This window comes from Corythoichthys intestinalis, chromosome 1 (assembly GCF_030265065.1).
Source record: "Corythoichthys intestinalis isolate RoL2023-P3 chromosome 1, ASM3026506v1, whole genome shotgun sequence".
NCBI lineage: Eukaryota > Metazoa > Chordata > Actinopteri > Syngnathiformes > Syngnathidae > Corythoichthys > Corythoichthys intestinalis.
The window spans coordinates 28,287,904-28,303,885 of record NC_080395.1 but is presented as its reverse complement, the minus strand read 5'-3'; the positions used below and the strand labels follow the sequence as shown (position 1 = coordinate 28,303,885).

Here is a 15,982-nt window from a genome sequence, read left to right as displayed (position 1 = left end):
GACAATAACTGGTGATTTTTTATTTCCAACTTGACAAATCCAAGGCCATCTGCCTGAAGTTTTTTCCTCTTTCTTTATGTGTATGTTTACAGGCTGTGCCTTTGTCAAATTCTCCAGCCACGCAGAAGCACAGGCTGCCATCAACAGCTTGCACGGTGGACAGACCATGCCTGTAAGTAACACTCTCTCAACAAACGAATGACAGAGTTTGCATTAATCTCAATAATAATAAACTCATCACCACAGGCGTCCTGTGGCTTTTTCTACCAAGCCATGTTAATGTGATTGTAGAGCAATTCTGATCAGTTTTGGCATTCCAGCCTAAAGTAGCCTACTAGCATGTTTCTAAAGTCAGCTTCTCATTATATTTGGGAAGGGCGGGAGGTGGTTGTTAAGAAAAATAGAATTGACCAACTGTGCAAATAGGAGGTTTCCACCCAAAACTGGCAATACATAAAATACCGTATTGGCCCGAATATAAAATGGTGTTTTTTGCATTGAAATTACACTGAAAAAGAGGGGGTCGTTTTATATTCCCGGTCTAGACATTATACCCATTCACGACGCAAGATGGCACCAGATATAGTTGAATCGATGTTCTGTCATGACAGATCTCAGCTACTCTCCCAATTCACGACGCTAGATGGTGCCAGATATTATTGAAGCAATGTTCTGTCATGACAGATCTCAGCTACTCTTTTTAGTTTAACCAGTTTGCATTACTTTATGACAATGTTTTTCCTTATTCAGATTTGTTTCAAGACTACAGTTACAGTTAGACTTCACTTTGATGGTTAATGCAGTTATTGCAATTTTGTTGTTTTATCACAATAGATTATAGTTATTATTATATTATAGTTTATTTACATTTCAAAAACCAGAAGCCATTCATTTACCAATGTGATTGCACTTTAGTTCACGTATTTAAATGTTCAGATATTAAGATTTGAATGAGGCAAAGTAACATGCTTTTTCTCTCAAATATATTGTTATAATCCTTTGTTTCAGATGTACTGTAATTATTTTCTGTATAAAAATTAACTTGGTGTTCAAAAAGTCTTTTTTTCAAACTTGAGTCTTGAAAAAGAGGGGGTCGTCTTATAATCAGGGCCGTCTTATATTTGGGCCAATACGGTAACAGTGTCAACAAAATCAATGTGGGCATCTGAAGGACTCTTACAAATACACACTATTTTAATGCAGCCAAAATTAAACTCACACTTGCTTCTGGGGACTTTTTAAAAACATTTTTTTATCACGAGCAACCCTCAGGTTCCCTTCAGAGAGTTGCGGCATGAGTCCTGAGAGAAAATTGTTGTATATGTGTTCACATCGATTGTGAAGGCAGACAAATCGAGAACCAGAGGCGGGTCGGTCCCCTTGGCGGAGGGCCATTCCTGTCGAGTCCTGGTATAAAATTGCTTTTGGCAGGCAATGGTGACATCCATCAGACATAAAGTGACCCAGCACAGCAGAGAGGACGTGAGCACAAAATTAAGTGTAATTCAGGAGTTTTGTGACACTTCCAGGTCATCTTTGGTTGACAAATTCAAACATACAATAACTGCACAAGCCACATATTTGAGGAAAATGTCAGAAACTCTTTGGAAAAAAGGGAGGGCGAAGGTGATCTGACAAATCTTGTGTGCTGCGAACTCTAGCTCACCACAGAAGTGTGTAATTGAAGTCATTAGGTCTTTAAATGCGCTTTACGTAAAAATTGTTTTTCCTCTTCCCATAAAATTGAGGCCACAGCAACATTGATGCTTATCGCAACTTTGAGGGAAACATTCTTTGAAAGTTCAAAGTCTGTCAAACTTGATCGGTAAGAGCAGAATCTTAAAAGGTTTAACACTTACCAGTAATTAAATGTGTTTATGCCTCTATACCTCTAAAAAATGTATTTCACTATAACACAAAGGTAATTACCACACTGTTAAGGTCACAATACAATTACATTAAAGGACACTTTAAACAAGTAAATAGACAGTACATAGTCTTACAACTGTCGAGCAAATTCAAAAACATTGTAACTTATTCCAATGACTAGTTTCGAAATCCAAATAACCAGATAAACTGGGATGTCCTGATCCAATCACATGATTGTAAATCAGGCCGATCGCGCCATTTTTCAGAGGATCGGAATCGGGTGAAAGGATCGGGTTTTGAATTTAAAAAATATAACTATGTTTTTCTGCTTTATGCTTGTACTGCGCCACAGCTTCTCAACCTCCCTCCTGCTAAGCAGTGCGGCCAAACTGTCCAGTTTGCGTTTGTTATTTCAAGTTAATGATGATTGACAGGTTTGTAGCTTTCATCTTGCCAGAGAAGCTTGGTAGCTCTACGATCAAAGGCACAAATCTGTCAATCATCGTTAAACTTGCATTAGTGTGCTGTGGCAATGGCGTACTGCAAGCAACATGTCACTTCCGCTCATTAATATTCATGACGTTAGCTACAGTTGCTAAGGGAGGACATGCCACCGTTTGTCCCCAATAGGAAATGAATGGAAATCGTGTACGAAGGAGATGTTTACAAAGCTAAACCTACCAATTCTCTCCGAAAATGATGTCCCTGGTGCCAAATTCACTGGCAAAGATGTGTAAGAACATAAAAATGTTTTGTTAAAGAGACGGCTTGAGTGTCGAGGGCTGAAAAAGACGAGGAAAAAACAAAAACGAGCCAACCTAAGCATAGCCTTAGCTTTTTTATCGACGCCTTTTTCTTACGCGACTGACAATGACATTCTGCTGTTTCAACAAGCTATCCTTTCCCACCAGCCCTGTCTTTCCTATATATTATATCCTCTCATTGTCCTACGTGTCTGACCGTTCTTGGGGGTAATTTATATTTTGTGTAGCGATCACAAATGCTACTCAGTGACAGCCAACAAGCACTTTTAATGTTTTTCAATGGTTAGTTCTATAATTTAGTCACACTTCCCCCTTACTAAAGTTTTTTTTTTTTTTTTACAACAGAAAAGGTAACAGTGGCAGTCAGATAACATTTTAATTATTTTCAGGTCATTCGTTGTCAGACAGAAGCAGCACGGCACAACGTCACGCTAAAAAATAAGTTAAAAATATCAAAATGATTTACCTCTTTGTCCTCTGAAAGACCATGCCAACCCAACAAAATTTTTACTGCATATGAAATGTGAATGGCTTCACCCTGGCTTCACCTAGCTGGTGTTAAAACGTCCACGCAAGTTGATTAATTCTTCACATTTTTTCCTCCGAGTTTTGGTTTCGAAAACATCCTTCATATGTCGTAATGTCGAGTCGTTTCTACAAGTTCCAAAAAAGCAATGTGTGATCGGCATGTTCGTTTTTGATAGATTAACGGAGAAAAATAGCAAAATTAACATGGTTTTTATGCGAGAGTGGGTCTATAATGTCCCACTTCTGCTTTACTTCCGCTTTACGATGCGATGTCACGGTCTAAAAATAGCATGCGTGCAGTACGCCATTCATTGAGTATGTGAAAGGCTGTTCTCTGCAACATCAGCGTCAAAGCGTGAGTGGACTCACTCAATGAAGCATTTAATAAAGACAATCATTTCCTACGTTATTCTTGTTTTAAAATAATTCACACTATGAAGGCGGCACGGTGGGACAGTAACATGTTTGGAACTTTTGTTCCCCCCCTCAAAAAAAAGACTTTTTCCGTCACGGATCAGGACTCGATATCGGCAATTCTAAAAATCAGGTGATTTGTACTCGAGTGAAAAAATTAGAAGCCAACCATCTTGCAAACTAGACAAGTATCTTGTTGAAATTCGACACATGCTTTCTATCTAAAAGAGTCAAAAATCATTTTTACTTCTATGTTGTCCAGCTTTAATAAAACTGCAACATCAGCACTAATCTCTCAAATGGTGGGCAACATCAATTGAAAAGTGGAAGGCTGTCAAACTAGCTTTAATCTCGCAAAATTAAATACAGTACATAAAAAAATGGTTCCACAGCACACTGTATGTTTTATTATAAGTAAATACTCTCAACTAAAACTGATATAGAATGTCATTGCAAGAACCCAAAATATACAATCGACAAACATACCGCAGGCATTTTTCACTGTTATCGCAGACAAAAGATCCCAACAGTCAGCATCGGCCTTCATACAGTGCATGCCGCCTTTCATTTTTTTTGCACTGTATAGGTTTCTTTCTGCATCTATTCAAAGTAGCTTCTCTGCAAACAGATCGCCTTTCTATTTGAATATTACAGAAGATAGGATGACTGTGCACACACCACACACATCCTTAAATGTGTCCCCCGGAGACATTGTGCCGCAAATGTCTTATACGGGATGTTATTTACGAGTAACGGTTCATTTGGCGGTCAAAGAACGACGCAGAGGCTAATGTGAAACACTTCTTACATAATTCATGCAAATGACAAGGATGAAACTTTGATCGGAGGAAAGTTCAAGAAGACCTATTGGTGGTAACGTTCAGACATATAAAATGTAATTTGACATATTTGCAAAACATAACATGTTTGATTATGATGCTTCAAAAGACGACAACTTGTTTTCCTGGAATAACAGCAAAACTGAAGTGTGTGCTGTCACAAAACGTAAGGCAATGAAAATATTCAAATGTAGCATGAATGAGTGCCTGAAATTGCAAAAACTTTTAGAACTGTTATTTATTGGTTAATGAGTACAAAATAACGTCAGTCCAACCTCAAAGTGAATGTGCTGCTTAACCTTTAATAGGATTTCCTACCTAAGTGTCACAAGAGCTTCTTGATCTACTAAAGTGCAAAGTCAGATGATGACGAGCATGTGGGACGCAAGAGAAAACTCTGCGTAAAAGTATGCATAAGTATTCTCTTATCACAAGGAGATACGACTGTTTTCACATGAAGGCAAAGAGGCTTCTGCGATAAGATAAATACCACACTTAACCTGCTCCTGAAAATGTAAATGAGTGTATAATTTGGGGCTTCACATTGGAGAGTTTGTCTGGCAACTGTGAACAACGCAACTTTTAGAGAATGGCTATGCAGGTCGTGTTCACAAGATTTATAAAGCCGACACACCCCTGTTCAAATGCTGGGTTCCTGTGTGAAAGAATGGGACCGAGATAACTCATGTCAAAACTTTTTCTGACATTATTGTAACTACAACCTGTACAACTCATTGCAGGGTCGTTGCAGTACCGTATTTTTCGGACTACAAGTCCCACCTGAGTATAAGTCACACCAGCCATAAAATGGCCAACGAAGAGAGAAAAAAAAAAACATACAACACATAAAACATATAAGTCGCATTTTTGGGGGAAATTTACTTGATAAAGTCCAACACATAGAACAGATATGTCATCTTGAAAGGCAATTTAATATAAAAACTAGGGCTGTCAAATGATTAACATTTTTAATTGAGTTAATTACAGCTTAAAAATTAATTAATCGTAATTAATCGCAATTAATCGCAATTTAAACCATCTATAATATATGCCATATTTTTCTGTAAATTATTGTTGGAATGGAAAGATAAAACACATGATGGATATATACATTCAACATGTGGTACATAAGGACTGTATTTATTTATTATAACACTAAATCATCAAGATGGTATTAACATGATTAACATTCTGTTAAAGCGATCCATGGATAGAAAGACTTGTAGTTCCTAAAAGAAATATGTTAGTACAAGTTATAGAAATTTTATATTAAAACCCCTCTTAATGTTTTTGTATTAATAAAATTTGTAACATTTTCGATCAAAAAATAAACTTGTAGCCCGCCATTGTTGATGTCGATAATTACTTACACAATGCTCATGGGTGCTGAAGCCTATAAAATCAGTCGCACCCAAGCGCCAGCAGAGGGCAGCAAAACTCCATAAAACACAATTAACAAGCGGGCATTTTACTGTACTGTCATTTAAATCTGTCTGAGCGGGGCATGTGCGTTAATTGCGTCAAATATTTTAACGTGATTAATTAAAAAAAATAATTACCGCCCATTAACGCGATAATTTTGACAGCCCTAATAAAAACACAATTGAGAACAACATGCTGAATAAGTGTACGGTGCATGAACAATGAAAGGCTAACATACTGTCCTCATCAGGATGCTCCAGCTCGGTCCTGGCTATACAGCGAGCTAAACTCCCAAATGACAATGCTAGACGTCCGTATAATTTGCTGAATCAATTTCGTCCACGATACCAAAAAGGTTCGCATCAACGTAAATAAATAATAATTAGGTGCTATTACAGCAATGACACAAACGGTTAGCATGCGTTTGCTAGCATTAGCACATCATTCAAACAACAACACAACTCGCAATAAGTGTCCGATCGCGGGTGGAAAACACACAACAACAACAGAAAAGATGATCCACACAGGCGTTGCTTCTGTAGAGATATTTTACAAGCATAAACAATGAACGTAGATTAGCAGCCGTGTCTCTCTCCCTCCCTCTCTCTCTCTCTCTCTCTCTTTCGCACGCTCGCTCGCTCAGACAGAGACGCTGTGTAGCTGTCCGTCTTCTTCTGGCGTGTGAGCGCTCTTCTTCACGTAAACAAGTGTGAGTGCGCCCCCACGTGGGCGTGAGAGCGCCAAAAACTAAGAGCATGCATTTCAATATAAATGTGGCCAGAGCTATTAAGAGTTATTCAGATAACGATAGCATAAAGAACATTCTAACAAGTTTACCAAACTATCAGTGTCACTCCAAAACACCAAAATAACATGTGAAATGATATCATAATGTGTTAATAATTTCACACATAAGTCGCTCCTGAGTATAAGTCACACACCCAGCCAAAACTATGAAAAAAACTGTGACTTAGAGTCTGAAAAATACGGTATATATGATATTGGAGTCATGGACTACTTAATAAACACACAGAAAGGTGAAAGGCTCCACACAAAACACAGCATTGAGCGAGAAGTCGCTTGTAAAGGACCATCACTGCTGAATTATGGGTTCGGTTTAGCCAATGTCAGGGAGTGCATATTAAATATTTAAAACACTTATGAAACGAGATTTTTAAGACGGCGACTGGACGAGTGGGTTAACAAGTATGTCAATAACATTGACATGCACTCTCAGGAGTTACGATTGATCTCCAAAACAATGTCAGATTATTAAAGTCTTACCTTAACTGTTTCTCTAATATTTTAGCCTGGCTTCTATGAACATATTAAGCCTTCATAATAGTGTCAAACATTCCGTTCATCAGTCTACCTGCACCCTAGGCAACAATATTACAACATTATTACAAATCAAGGTCAAGGCTGAAGGACTGGGCTGAATTTTGCAATATAATTCAGTGGTATTAAAAAGTATCTGAACCTTTTGGAATTTCTCACATTTCCACATAAAATCACCATCAAATGTAATCTGATCTTTGTCATTATCACACATATGTAAAAACAGTGTCTGCTTTAAATAAAACCACTCAAACATTTATAGGTTTTTATATTTTATTGAGTCTAGCATGCAAACAATGACAGAAGATAAAAGGGAAAAATAACTATGTGAACCCTGTACATAAAGAGACTTATAGAGCAATTGAAACCAATTTTAACCAAACAATTTAAGTCAGGTGTGCGCCCAATCACTGACGAGTGATTTAAAGGTGCCCTGCACACACACCTGCTAAGGATTGTCTTTATGAGAAACATTGTCTGATGTACATCATGGCTCGGTCCTCTCTGAAGACCTGCTATCAAGGATTGTTGATTTGTATAAAGCTGGGAAAAGATACAAAACCATCTCCAAAAGTCTGGATGTTCATCAATCGACAATCAGAGAAGTTGTCTACAAATGGAGAGAGTTTGGCACTGTTTCTTCTCCCCCAAGGAGTGGCCGTCCACCAAAGATGACACCAAGAGTTCAGTGCAGAACCCTCAGAGAGGTAAAAAAAGAACCCTGGAGTGTATTTTAAAGACAGAAATCACTGGTAGAGTCCAATATGTCTGTGCGCACATCAACTATATGTAAAACTATGGCCAAGAATAGTGTTCATGGGAGGACTCTACCGAGGAAGATACTGCTGTATAAAAAGAAACATTGTTGCTCGTTCAATGTTCGCAAAATGGCACTTGGACTCTCCACAGAAGTTTTGGCAAAATATTTCATGGGCTTTTGAAACAAGTTGAATTGCTTGGGAGTGACACACAACGTCAATTGTGGAGGTAAAACGGAACATCTCACCAACACCAACACCTCATCACCACTGTGAAGCATGGTGGAGGGAGCATCAGGATTTGGGGCTGTTTTACTGCCTCAGGGCCTGGACAACTTGCAATCATTAATGGAAGAATTAATTCAAAAGATTATCAGGATGTTTTTTGAGAAAACCTAAGGCAGTCTGTCAGACAGTTGAAGCTAAAAAGAGGACGGATGCTGCAACAAGACAATGATCCAAAACACAGAAGTAAATCAACTTCAGAATGGTTTCAGAAGAAAAAAAATACACGTTCTTGAGTGGACAAGTCAAAGTCCAGACTTGAACCCCATTGAGATACATTTGCCAGACATCACAGGAATCTGACTGAACTACAGGAGTTTTGTCGAGAAGAATGGGCCAAGATTAGTCGTGATCGATGTGCCAGACTGATCTGTAGCTACAGGAAGCATCTGGCTGAAGTTATTACTGCCAAAGGAGGGGCCATAAAATCAATCAAATGTGATGGTTCACTTACTTATTATTCCCCCTTCTGTCATTGTTTGCATACCATCCTCATTAAAATAAAAAAATTAAAAATCTATCAATGTTTGGGTGGTTTTAGTAAAACAGATGCTGTTTTTTCATCTGTGTGCTTTTTACAAAGATCAGGTCACATTTGATGGTGATTTTATGCAAAAATGTGAGAAATTACAAAAGGTTCAGATACTTTTTCAATACCACTGTATATGTTCTTTTGGTTGTTTTTTTTGTGTGTGTTCTGCCAGCAAATGTCGTGTAGTAGGTTTTTTGGAGTTACAAGGTTTTTTTGTTTACTTTAACCTAATGCACTGCGCTGGATGGTGTTTATTTGGGAAGCAAAAAATAGGGCCACAAGAACCGGAAGCTGTCGTCAAACGGGAGTTAATTATGAATCCGATATTTTTCCAACTTGCGCAAACAAGGCCGCGCAAATATAAGAAATGATGTATGTCAGGACACGCACATACACACACGCGTACACAATCTCTGGCAAACACCCACTCTTCACACACTTCACTGATGTGCCGCGATAAATATTTACGGATGCTTCCTGGCAGCCATGAAACCAGATGTGATTTACACTTCTTTTTGATGCGGCCCCATTTTTACATTACAGTGAGGAAGCAAGGGAGGGAAGTAAGTCTGTTTAACTTTGAGCACAGTTGCGCTGGAGAGGCTTTGTATACATGTAAACTGCACAGAGGAACGCTAATAACCAACCAGCTGAGCACCAAAAACTGATTACCACTAGTTAGAATTGCACTGATTGACCCTCTGCTAATATTGTTGCTGTTCATTAAAAAGCTGTCTTCATACCAGTATAAAATAGCCAAATCATCCACCCGTCCGTCCATCCATATACAGGTGTGGTCAAAAGTTTACATACACTTGTGAAGAACATAATGTCATGGCTTTCCTGAGTTTCCAGTTATTTCTACAACTCTGATTTTTCTCCGATAGAGTGATTGGAACAGATACTTCTTTGTCACAAAAAACATTTATGAAGTTTGGTTCTTTTATGACTTTATTATGGGTTTACAGAAAAAGTGATCAAATCTGCTGGGTCAAAAATATACATACATGGATCTGAAACAGTGAATCATTGACTTGAACAAGTCAGGAAAGTCACTTGGAGCCATTTCAAAGCAGCTGCAGGTCCCAAGAGCAACAGTGCAAACAATTGTTTGTAAGTATAAAGTGCATGGCACTGTTTTGTCACTGCCACGATCAGGAAGAAAACGCAAGCTATCACCTGCTGCTGAGAGAAAATTGGTCAGGAGGGTGAAGATTCAACCGAGAATCACCAAAAAGCAGATCTGCCAAGAATTAGAAGCTGCTGGAACACAGGTGTCAGTGTCCACAGTCAAGCGTGTTTTGCATCTACATGGACTGAGAGGCTGCCGTGCAAGAAGGAAGCCCTTGCTCCAAAAGCGGCACCTTAAGGCTCGACTGAAGTTTGCTGCTGATCACATGGACAAAGATAAGACCTTCTGGAGGAAAGTTCTGTGGTCAGACGAAACAAAAATCGAGCTGTTTGGCCTCAATGCCCAGCAATATGTTTGGAGGAAAAAAGGTGAGGCCTTTAACCCCAAGTACACCATGCCTACCGTCAAGCACGGTGGTGGTAGTATTATGCTGTGGTGCTGTTTGCTGCCAATGGAACTGGTGCTTTACAGAGAGTAAATGGGATAAGGAAGAAGGAGGATTACCTTCAAATTCTTCAAGATAACCTAACGTCATCAGCCCGAAGATTGGGTCTTGGGCGCAGTTGGGTGTTCCAACAGGACAATGACCCCAAACACACATCAAAAGTGGTAATGGAATGGCTAAATCAGGCTAGAATTAAGGTTTTCGAATGGCCTTCCCAAAGTCCTGACTTAAACCCCATTGAGAACTTGTGGACAATGCTGAAGAAACAAGTCCATGTCAGAAATCCGTCAAATTTAACTGAACTGCACCAATTCTGTCAAGAGGAGTGGTCAAAGATTCAACCAGAAGCTTGCTAGTAGCTTGTGGATGGCTACCAAAAGCGCCTAATTGAAGTGAAAATGGCCAAGGGACATGTTACCAAATATTAGCGCTGCTGTATGTATATTTTTGACCCAGCAGATTTGATCACTTTTTTCTGTTCACCCATAATAAAGTCATAAAAGAACCAAACTTCATGAATGTTTTTGTGTGACAAAGAAGTATCTGTTCCAATCACTCTATCAGAGAAAAATCAGAGATGTAGAAATAACTGGAAACTCAAGAGAGCCATGACATTATGTTCTTCACAAGTGTATGTAAACTTTTGACCACAACTGTACATGTTTATTGCCTTTGAAAAACTCAAATGAGTTGAACATTTATCAAATAAATGCCCTATTTGTATTTTTTCGTTACATTAGTATTAGCCACATGGCCTGATACATTTTTGGAAAAAAAAACCTATTTAGGAGTTTTTATAGGCTTCTCTACAGTTCTGTTGTTCATCTGCAGCCTTGGCAATAGTCACATTAGTTTGAGCCATTAAGCCGCTTGAGCGCTGCTGCAGATGAACTGTCCACAGCAACAAATGGATGCCCAAACAGACCTTGGGCTGATCAACAGCAGCCATCCAAAAAGTTCACTAATACTCTTTATTAACTAAATCTCCAGCCTCTATCCCTGCACCTGTTATCCTCTTTCTGCCCAAAATCCAAATTCCTCCCAGATTAATAAGCAAGGTGGCCATTAACACCCAACTACGGGATGCTAGCAACAGGGAGATGCAGTTAATTTGGATAATGTCGCTGCCACATGTCATCAACAACCACCTAGAATGAGGCATGATTTGGCGTCCTGCTGCCGGCTGTGAGGCTTGCATCAGTAACTGGTGCGCAGGTAAAAAATGTGACACCCAAACCCAGCAGCCCAAAAATAAATAAGTGGAAGTCCTATTACTCACACTATATATGAACTGTAAGTAGAATCAGAGATAAATGTCTCTGGTAAAAGTAAAGTATTGATTTAATGCTTTTCCCCTAGAAAAAAAAAAGTACAAACACGGAAATGTTCTCAAGTACTTTTATATACAGTATGTGTTTAGGAAACTTAGCACAATGAACAAGATATTTTCTGCTCGCAAATTAGTTTCCCTTTATATAATACAGAGTGCTGGGACTAAGAATTAGAAGAATTTATCCTGCAGCAAGGTAATACTGCTTTTTTGTTATTGTCACTTGTTTTGTGTAGGACTAGAGCAGACATGTCCAAAGTCCAGCCCGGGGGCCAAATGCGGCCCGTGGTCAAATTTCATCCGGCCCCCAGCCTCTGTCATAAAATCAATAACGTCTGGCCCGAACACAGACTTAATGAATTGGTCAGCAGTACTGCAACCAGCATATGAAGTAGCTTACACTCAAAATGCTGCCCCTCGTTTACCCACTACAAGGCAGCAGCACTTTAACCCTTTATTGCCAAATGTATCACATTTTATACAACTAAAATTTCATGATTTTAAGACAAATTCAGAATTTTGACATTTCTTTTTGGAAAAAAAAAGTGATGGATGCAAGTCAACACATGCATCTGCAGGTTCCATGAGAAAAAAATCACATGATTTAGCATGGGTTATAGATGTAGAGCGCTTATTACACATATTCATTTTGACTTTTCTTTTTACAAATTTGAAAAAAAGGTTTCATTAGGACCTTATTTTTCAAATTTAGGGATTTAACGGCTACGCAACATTACTCCGTGTTACCCATTACTTCCATTTTCTAAAATGGTGACAATCTACAAAAAAAAAATAAAATTGACTGTGACGGCCGACGCTTCAAGGTAGGTGGAAATTAGACTAGTTCTTCACTAAAATACGCAAAAACTGTGTCTGCCTCATTTGCAGAGACGTCGCTGTTTTTAAAGATTTCAATGTGAGGCGATATTACCAAACAAGACACGCTGACATGTACGACAAGATTACAGGGAAGATACGCAGCGAGATATTGAAGCAACTTGAAGCTAGTTTAATGTCACAGAAGCAGTATTTCGCAAGAGCCCGAGAGTCGAAAGACAAAAAAATAATTAAGCAAATGTGACACACTGAATGGCTTGCTAAAATTTGGTTAAAAATATTGTTCTAAGTAAAGGACGTCAGCCAAGGTCGGCCCCCCCACATTTTTACCACACCAAATCTGGCACCCTTTGCAAAAAGTTTGGACACCCCTGACCTAGAGTGTCTCTAACCAGAAACAAATTCCATGCGTGTTTCCAACATATTTGGACAATAAAGATGATTCTGTTTTTTGTTTGCATATGTGGAGCGTAAAACAAGTAACAAGCCAATTTTGACAAAATTTGTAGAACATACTTTTTTCATATACTGTAGAGGGAGTATAAATAAAAAGTAATGGAAAAACATGCAAATTGCAGATCCTTCAAGAACTACAGTAATTCTAACAACAGATGATCAATGTTGAATCATGCTAAAGAGACATGCATGTGGCAAAACTTCAAAACAGAATGTGCCAAGGGTAAGGCACACAGGCGGGCGGCGGTGAGCAAATTGCCGCCATTGTCATGTTGGCTGTCACAGTGCGGCTGACAGGCCCCGTGGAGCTTCAGCGGCGTTGGCAGCAACAAGAGCATACAGGTGTGTGATAGACTACTTGTGGATTAATGAGAGATAAGACCGAGCCAGAGAGTGTTTCGGTGGCAGCATGTAGTGCATCAAACGCCAAGCCGAGGTGTTGTGGAATCTCAAGCTGTGACATGCTGCATTAGGTTTTGGATGTCCTTTGTCCGAGTGTTGCAAGGCTAACATATACTTGTATGTGTAAATCATATTTATTTGTTGTATTGTCTGCGAATTTGTATTTTAAAAAATGTCATTCCACATTTGAGGGGAAGGGTCAGTGAGCACTGAGCACTAATCAGTTAGTCTTTTTACATTTTTTTAAATACATTTTATGGAAAGGGAGAAGAGGATATAGTAGTTAGCAAGTACGTATGTCTAGTGTTTCTCTAGAAAGACTAGACATAGACGTTAACACAAATATAACACGTAGGTATAGTCCAGATATACAGTAGATGTCATAGTGGGAAAATCTCACGGCACACCAACAAACAAAGTGAAACAAAAGGTGAATCACAATCTAAAGGACTAAGGGCATTTTCACATTAGACCAAATGGACCGGATTCCGGTTGGAGAACTACCTTGCAGCAACACTTGCAAATGACTTGTTGAAAAGGTTCAGTATTCAGACTACGCCAACCAAACTTTCTGAGTAGCATCAGGTAGACGAAAGGCACGCTCATTGATTGGACAAATTTAAAAGAGGAACCACAGTGTATCACAAAAGTGAGTACACCCCTCGCATTTCTGCAGATATTTAAGTATGTCTTTTCATAGGACAACACTGACAAAATGACACCTTGAAACAATGAAAGGTAGTCTATGTGCAGCTTATATAATGAGTTACAGTATTTTTCGGACTACAAGTCGCTCCTGAGTATAAGTCGCACCCCCAGCCAAATGAAAAAAAAACTGCGACTTATCGTCTGAAATAGGATTTTGTTCCAATCATGTTTTTTGCTCCCGATCCGATCCCGATCGTTTTAGTTTGAGTATCTGCCGATCCCGATATTTCCTGATCCGATTGCTTATTTTTGCTCCCGATTCAATTCCAATCATTCCCGATAATTTTTCCCGATCATATACATTTTGGCAATGCATTAAGAAAAAAATGAATACAACTCGAATGAATATATACATTCAACATACAGTACATAAGTACTGTATTTGTTTATTATGACGATAAATCCTCAAGATGGCATTTACATTATTAACATTATTTCTGTGAGAGGGATCCACGGACAGAAAGACTTGTGACTTCGTATATTGTGACTAAATATTGATACTGCAGCCATTCAACCCAAATGCATGATGGGAAGTGAACCCATGACTGTGCGTAGTGCTACCAATTGATATATCTTCTCTGCGTTGGGAAATAACATAAGGTGTTAAGAAAAAGATCAATTGCTACCTTGCTTCCCCACATTGCTTCCCATGATATTTCTAATCGTGGGGAGAGGGATTGTAAGGCTTTAGCCTATTACAAAAAGGCTCCAAACGCTGCCAAAATTCACTCTACTCATTTTACGGTGCCTTTTATCTCTCTAAATGGGTAAAACGGCGCCATTACAGATTGAACGCAACAATGCGTGAGTGGGTCGTGCAACGCATGCATTAATTGCGTGGAATATTTAACGTGATACATTTTTTAAAAATTAATTACCACCGTTATCGGTACCTTAAGCCTAAACTAAAGACTCTGGATGAGTGTAACATATTATGTCTATAATGTTAAATACATCTAGAAAACAATTAAATTAAAATATATATATATATTAAAAAAAGGCATGGCCGATATTTTTTTGCCGATTCCGATACTTTGAAAATGACGTGATCGGACCTCTAGTCTGAAAAATACGGTAATTTGTTTTCCCCTCAAAATAATTCATAATAAAGCCATTAATATCTGAACCTCTGACAGCAAAAGTGAGTACACCCCATAGTAAATACGTACATCCCTAAATGTCCAAATTGAGTACACCTGGTCATTTTCCCTCCAAAATGGCATGTGATTCATTCCAGGAGTGCTGTCAGCACTGCTGCAGAGATTGAAGACGTGGGGGGTGGGGGGGGGTGTCAGCCTGTTAGTGCTCAGACCATATGCCGCACTCTACATCAAATTGGTGTGCATGGCTGTCACCCCAGGAGGAAGCCTCTTCTGAAGATGGTACACAAGAAAGCCCGCCCGTCTCATCAGACCATAGGACATAGTTCCAGTAATCCATATGCTTTGTTGACATGTCTTCAGCAAATTGTTTGCGGGCTTTTTAAAAATGTCCTGTTTGCGGGATGGCTAAAAATACAATACAATATTATTATAAATCAATTTGAAGCTGTTTGAGAACGTTTCATCAAAAAACACACCCTGGAGTGCTTACAGGTTACTAGAGCAGCCAGACACATGCAGGCAGTGGCGGAACAAGTCTGTATGCTGTCCATTGTGTCGAGCAGATAGAACGACACATAGCCGTTTTCAGTTCAAGACAGACATTTATTTTGATTGAAAGCAATCCGTTAAATATCAAATCAGTAAATTGTTGGTCAATCAAACAGATTACACTGTGTTACATAATGATGGATGAACAAGTTAATTGTAACTATGACCGCTGAATATTCTGAACAACAGTTTCAAAGCCAATGTCGATTAATGCTAGCTAAAGTTTTTGTGCCATTCGAGGCATACTGGTAGAGCTGTGGCTGAGAACATT

General features: G+C 38.9%; 1 protein-coding gene across 10 annotated transcripts in view; it reads left to right on the top strand.

The window, feature by feature from the left end:
- The window catches only part of celf6 (CUGBP Elav-like family member 6), a 380,567-nt gene that overhangs the window by 279,891 nt on the left and 84,694 nt on the right, over nt 1–15,982 (top strand). For all 10 annotated transcript variants that reach the window (XM_057833527.1, XM_057833555.1, XM_057833517.1 and 7 more), the window contains exon 5: nt 93–172. In XM_057833527.1, coding sequence (XP_057689510.1) covers nt 93–172 — 80 coding nt within the window. The remainder of the gene's footprint in view (nt 1–92; nt 173–15,982) is intronic.